The 6,857-nt window shown below is 42.1% G+C and overlaps 1 protein-coding gene across 1 annotated transcript; it reads right to left on the bottom strand.

The window, feature by feature from the left end:
- Positions 1-246: 246 nt before the first annotated feature.
- On the bottom strand, positions 247-6,612 carry VMA21 (vacuolar ATPase assembly factor VMA21). Its single transcript, XM_084813725.1, has 3 exons — positions 6,509-6,612; positions 3,480-3,589; positions 247-1,427 (listed from the first exon to the last, which is right to left on the bottom strand). The coding sequence occupies exons 1-3, from the start codon at positions 6,559-6,561 to the stop codon at positions 1,285-1,287; spliced, it is 306 nt and encodes a 101-aa protein (XP_084669851.1). The 5' UTR covers positions 6,562-6,612; the 3' UTR covers positions 247-1,284.
- Positions 6,613-6,857: the final 245 nt, after the last annotated feature.

Genomic DNA, 6,857 nt, shown 5'->3' with positions numbered 1-6,857 from the left:
AGTCATTTCAGCTGAGCTTTTGTATGGGTAATCCTTTATAGCAGCACTGCCCCAGTCTCACCAATGAAAGTGGGGTAGAGGGAAGGCTTTTTCTGTGATTTCACAAAAAACAACACTAAGTGGACATTAATGGCAAACAAAATTAAAAATTCAAGTCACTTGTTTTGTTCAAGTTGGATTCAATTATGCCTGCTTTGGGTTTCACATCCACCCCAGCGTATTTTGCCCATGACTGCAGAAGCGCAATAAGCAATACGACAAGCCCATTTATTTACAAGGATCTGAGTTGAGGCAGCAATGCCAAACAGGAGCAATACCACATCAGTGAGCATCTGGCTCTTTTCTTTGCAAGATGCTGGAAAAGGTGACAAGAGTGAAATGGTACCATTACAAAGTTGTTGGAGGTCAACACAAGTCAAGAAAATCTTTTAAAATGAACTGTTACGCCTCAATGCACAACACACAGACATTTTTGGTTTGCCTAATAAGATTACCATAATTCTTGTAAATGTTACTGGCGATACGTTTATCACATCTTGAGAAATTAAACACAATGTCCCATTGCTGAGGAAAAGTGCTTCCTGGAAATGAGTAACAGAATTATTGGATTTCAAGATCATGGCACCGACAAGCTCTACACTTTGCAGGGAAAGACATCTTATGTTGAAAGCCACCACACAGAAATAGGTTGGAAACAGACTGACTGAATTTACAATGTCATGGATGGGACATACATCATCATTGCTTCTCCATCAAAAAAGGTAAGTGGTTCTCCCAAGCATTTGTGTTTAACCATAAGACGCAGCCTAGTGCCAGTCAAGGCTCCTAAAATTGAGCCCCCGCCTAGAAGACACTGGAATCAAATCTATTTCGCATTAACTTCATCCATTTGTGATCCACACCATCACTGGAATCTCAGAGATTCTGAAGTTTTACTTTATGAATTATATAGGTGCGGATTTCGAAGTAGCTCTTGACAGGCTACTATGCAAGCAAGAAGTCTCCCGAGAGCAGAAAGGTCATGAGCATTCCCCTTCTGGTGTACTCTATCGCTTCTCTTTGTGGTCTTCTGAACCCTGTCAAGTTCTGAGGCTCATGACTGTTTTGAGGCTGTCATTAAAAAAAAAAAACTTCTGGGAACAAGAGGAGATGCACCCCAGTCTTATCCTATTCAAACACAGACTTTCAGAGCTTAGGGCTTTAGCCTAAATCATTAGACTTTACACTTTGGGTTTGCACTACCCCTGTAAGTATTCCCTTGTCTGTCAAGTTGTGACACCGACTTTAGTCCTGCTTGCCTTCCCGCCATTGCCGGGAGCCTTCATTCCATGCTACGTAGACAAAAAGAGCAAGTACAACATGAACAGCAACCACAGCAACTATTGCAGCATAAAAATAGCTGTCTTGGGTGGACATTCCAAAGGTTCCTGAAAGAACAATGGGAGGGCAGGGAGATATAAGAGAGAATCATTGAAACCAAAAGCAATCAGGATCAACCCACGTCCTTTAATTCTTAGGACCCAAATTATCTTTTCAGTGACAACATTAATTGTATCTGTTACATTTGCAGTCCACCTTTCCACCAAATGGTGCTCGAGGTGCCTAACAGCAGTAATGCAAGTACAATAAAGTACAGAAAAAAAACCAAATCAAGTAGCAATAAATGCAAAGTAAAAAAACATAACACAAGGCAGAAGACTGTATGTATAGATCAAACATTACTAAAACGAATTGTGTCTTCCTCTTTCCTCTGTGTCTATAAAATTCACCCAGTGCCCCCTGTATGTCCTTTATCTCCAAGTTTTCTATGGTTCAAACAATTGCACCGATCTACAGAAAGTTAGCAATGCTTAAGGCAGCAATCTTATACTCTATGCGATTACTTCAGAGACGTGGGTACAATTGCACTGTTTAAATCAAGATACGTCTTTGCCTACTAAGAAAAACACATGCACTCTCTAGTATTTTAAGGGTGCAATCCTATGGCCACTAGACAGTGGCTAAACGGCCAGAGGATTGTGCAGTTTCTGAGAACCAACCTCAGAGCCTGCGGTCCAAGGTCAGTTCCTGGAAAATCGCCTCCCTGCCCCCTTCCCCACTGCCTCGTAGGCAGCACAGATCATCCCCAGGCTCCAGGCTTGGATGAGCAGCGCAGAGTGGGGCAAAAGGGGGTGATCCCGGGGATTTCAACACTAGTGCTGGTACGACGCTTCCTATGCGTTGTCCGGCCTCCCCCCTGCTCCGATGTCCCATGGCTAGACAGCTGAAATCGGCCCTCTAGCTGCGACTGCAGAGCGGCCGGAACACAGAGAAGATCCCCTCCGTGCTCCGCTCATCCTGCATTCAGAGGTGGCTGCCTATCCCTATAGGATTGCTCCCTAAGTGTATTGACAGCCTACCATGTTCAACATTTACAAACACAATAGGATTATTTGCCCTATATCATCTCAAGGTATATTCAATATTTTTCTGCCTATTAATAAAGCAGCAAACAGAAGCTCTGAATACAAATTATGCAATTTTATTGCACTGCTTTTATTAATTATTAAATTGTTTAATATGTTTAAAGTAGGTAACAGATTCTGCAGTGCTGATGTTTGGAAAACAAACATTAAAGGAGAGAGAAATTTAAGTATTTATATCATGCTTATAATGCAACTGAGTTATCAAAGCGGCTAGCTGTCATAGTAAAATTAATTGGGTCAGGCCCACTATTATGATTATGTGCACAAATCAGGATTACACTTCTCCACTGAGTAAGTCACAAAGTTCTGCTGTCCACAGATTTCATACAAAGTGAAGATAATTCAAGAGCCCACAATAATTCTCAGTATCTGGCTCTTGTCAATGGAAGTGTAAATGAAAGCTGATCCCACATGTCCTAAGAAAACAGATGAATTTGTGACTAAATTCTTCCTTTATCAGAGCCTAAAAGCCACTGTATGACTCAGAGGATATGGTGAGTTTGCAGGCTGCTTAAATTTAACCATGTTCTGACAGCTTTTTCATACAAGAAGTTATATTTGGAAGCTTTAGAAACTCACTTTAGCAAATTTGGGAATAGGTACTTGTCTCAATTTGCCAGTTGCAAAAGATCAGAGAAAACATTTGGCTTATATGAAGAGAGAGCTGCTCTACTTCAGTCATAAAAAGGAATATGAGGAAGTTGGAGAATATGAAAGGTTTCAAAACCAGGACTTCTTTCTTATAAAGAAGGTTTACATTGTGCAAGCAATTTTAACAAGGCAAAGAAATGCTTTCTCCTTCAGTGTTTTGTTGAAGTTCTTGCAAAATACTTCAATGAAATATTTGCAGTGCTCAATGCTATTATTCAAACCTTTCTTATTCAAAGATCAAATTAATTTAAGCTTAGCACATGCCATGGCATAATCAAAACAGAAATTCTAAATAATGTATTTACTTTGAGAGAAAGAGAGGCAAAGCTGGAAAGAAAGCTGCCATTTAACAAAGAAAATTACCTTCAAATACATATGCCTTTGATGAGAAATACAGTCCAATGGGCAACATAATCATTAAAGCTGTGAAGAAGAGTAGTGTCCTTAGAGTTGAGGCCAAGGAACCTTCACTTCTGCAAGAAACAAGTCACACCCAATAACAAAAAGTCATCTAACACAACCAACAATGGTTTATCAAAGGATACATATTGTTATTTCATGTGTTTAAAAAATAGTCAAGGAACTCTGGATTCACTTGTGGTGTTGCCTATATTTCCAAGAACTGTTGAATTGGCATCACCACTAATTATAGTTTTCCACAGATAATGATTTAAGGTTAATGTTTTTTGGTGGACAAAATGAATTTGTACCGGACCATGTGGTATGAGATGCATATGCCATATTGTTTAATTTAATGAACACATTGTAAGGCATTAAAAGAGTCTCCAAGTTTACAAACAAGGTCATATTTACTCTAACATTCAAGTTTGCAATTGTATTCCTGTCAAGTATTAGAACCAGAATTGCCAAAGGGTTAATAAGAAATCAAGCAGCTCTCTCAGGATAAGTTAGTGGCCACATAACTGACCCAACTCAGAGATCCATGTGTGAAGTGACATGCCCGCACATACAGGAAGCTCCATTCAGTTCAATGGAGGAACCATTGAATGTGCTAACAAGTACATGTGTGAATCTGCTTCTTATGCTGAAATGAATGGGAAGTAAGGATGAGTGATCTCTAGGCACATTAAAGTGCACCTGCTACAGCCTGCTGGACAAGGCAAAGGGCTGATATTGTGTGTGCCCAGTTTATCACTCATGGGTTCTATTGAAATCAGTGAGACTTCATGTAGAAACAATGGTCATTTTATTTGTTTGTTTCCAGTTACCTCAAGTTGCTTTGACTTAAAAGGACAAAGTCATCTAGCAGCACTTGCTTAACCAAAACAACTGACAACAGTAATATATACAAGGACAGTGTTCAAATAATTTTTTTGCTTGGGATTCAGAATTTATTTATTTCATTTCTATACTGCCCAATAGCTGAAGCTCTCTGGGCAGTTCACAAAAATTGAAACCACAGAGTACAACATAGAACAACATAAAATATAAAAGCTTAAAACAACAATGTAACAATACAACCAGAATAAAACCTAGCAGCAATGCAGAGATTTAAAATATAGGCCTGGAGAAGGACCCCTGAGGATGATCTTAGGGTCCAGGCAGCCACATATGGGCGGAGGCGACAATCTGATGCAACATTGAAACCGAACAGAAAATTGCATTTGTTAACTGCTACAGCGTTAAGAAAGGAACGCACACTTTAGCAGCAAAACCTTTAAGACTACTAGGCAAGCTAAACCACAGTATTTGGTTTGTCATGTCTGAATTTTACCTTCAATGTGTCACACCTATGACAGCTCATTTCTACATAGGCTTCTATTGCCCAGTACTTGCTTCATTGAGTTAGCTATTTATACCAAAATAAAGCGATCTAGCCAAGCCTGAGTTTCAAACCAGTATTTTTAGACCCTCCCCTGCAAACCGACCCAAGCTGGTTACCTCCTGCTTACAGACAAAGGTATTCTGGGCTGCCCTGAATGAACAGCATTTGTTCTGTGGGTTTGGAGTAGTGAACAGGTGTGGTGGTCAGAATTCAGATTAGGTCTGAGAACATCTGGATTCAAACCTCTGCTCAGCCACGAAACTCACTAGGTGACCTTGGCTCTGTCACTGTTTCCCAGCCTACTCAGGCTAAATTTAGCACAAGCTTCATGTAAAATATGCTTCCCCCCCCTTTTTTTTTTGCAAAAGTACTATTAAAAAAAATGTTTCCACAACTAAGTCCCCACTACACTATTATAGTGGGGGCTTGGGTGTAGAAACTTTTTTTAAATGCTACTTTTAGGGGGGGGCAATTAAACATATATTTAATACAGCCCTCTTTTGCCTCTATGTCTTTCCACCTCATATATCCCAAGAAAACTTTCCCACACCCCACCTCTGCCCTAGTTTATACATACAGCAAAATCAATTAAAAAGGCAACATAAGGACAGCATGATGGCAATACCTCCTCCCACTGTTGCATCCCAACAAATGACATACTGCCTCTAAACCTAGAGATTTATTTATTAGTTAGCAAAGTTTGCAATCCCGCCTTCCCATCAAATAATGTTGCATGCATTCGGTCACCACTAGCCACTGAGACAGAGTTTTTCTCCATAACTTTGCCCAACCCACCTTTTAACACAGCCTAAGCTAGTGCCTATCACCACTTTGCCTGGGGCGTAGCTTTTCAGAGCAGAGCTGAATCTACACGTAGCAGTTATAACATTATCACACCATTATCACAACCACTGGTACACATGACACCAATGGGCACCAACAGTTATGATAACAGTATGATAACAGTACATCTGCTATGTGTAGATTCAGCCCCCGAGGCAAAGTGCTGTCAAGTCAGAATGTTCCGCTGTTTTAAAATAATAAAAGAAACAAACCCATCCTTGCAGGAAGAAAGCTAGCATAGGAGGGAAGAAGAGTTCTAGCTAGTCCTCTCTCCCTGGCATGCTATTTTTTTCTAGGTGGGGGAAGCCACCACATCCACCATCTATATGCGGGGCTTGAAAAAAATAAATTAAGTGGGGCAGCCATTGAAACATATACAGCCACTTACACAGGAGGGAGTACAGCCCAAGGGAAGGATTACACCACCTTTCCCCACCCTGGTGCCCTCCAGATGTGTTGGACTACAACTCCCAGCACCCCCCAGCCAGCCAGGGGGGATGGTGGGGGTTGTAGTGCAACACATCTGGAGGGCACCAGCTGGGGAAGGCTGAATTACACACACGACTCTGGGCCTCCTCAGACAGACGAAGGTTTACACTTCTACACGGCCATACCTGGGAGTAAGCCCCACTGAACTAGATGGGCCTTACTTCTGAGTAGACCCGCGCAGGTGTGCCCTGAGGGGGAAACCCTTCAAAGGGGGCCTTCCTTCGACCGCTCCAGGCCCCTCCGCCCCCCAACCTATTTATTTTAATTTTCTAACCTGGCCTCGGAAGACGAGAAAGCGTTCAAGGCCGCCTTGTCGCAACGCTCCATGACAGAGAAAAATCTCCTTCCGCATCCAGTTTAAAAAAAAAAACAACCCTCCAGAAGGCGTGCGCGCGCCCCTTGCTTCCGGTCAGCTGACCCACTTTCCCGTCCCGGCTTCCACCGGGGCTGCTAGTCATGTGACAAAAGGAAGAGCGGGAAGGAAGGAGGCGAGGCTTCGGAAATGCCTAGACCGCCTCCATGAGCGCCTTGGCCGGTCCAGCCATAGAGACAGAGAGCAGAGCGTCGCTGCTAAGTCTCATACGAGCTCGGCCGTAGGAGGGCGGCCGTCTTTAAAGGCCTGA

The sequence above is a fragment of the Heloderma suspectum genome, chromosome 9 (assembly GCF_057233095.1).
Source record: "Heloderma suspectum isolate Gila_16-S chromosome 9, 16-S_ref, whole genome shotgun sequence".
Lineage (NCBI taxonomy): Eukaryota > Metazoa > Chordata > Lepidosauria > Squamata > Helodermatidae > Heloderma > Heloderma suspectum.
Note: the sequence above shows the minus strand (reverse complement) of the source record. Positions and strands in the feature narration are given on the sequence as shown.

Excerpts from the sequence above, each read along its gene's own strand:
- VMA21 (XM_084813725.1), bottom strand. The coding sequence starts at position 6,561 with ATGGAGCGTTGCGACAAGGCGGCCTTGAACGCTTTCTCGTCTTCCGAG. Across the intron at positions 3,590-6,508 it reads TTCTCGTCTTCCGAGGCCAG|AAGTGAAGGTTCCTTGGCCT; the intron begins GTTAGAAAATTA and ends TGTTTCTTGCAG. Across the intron at positions 1,428-3,479 it reads AAAGGCATATGTATTTGAAG|GAACCTTTGGAATGTCCACC; the intron begins GTAATTTTCTTT and ends TTGTTCTTTCAG.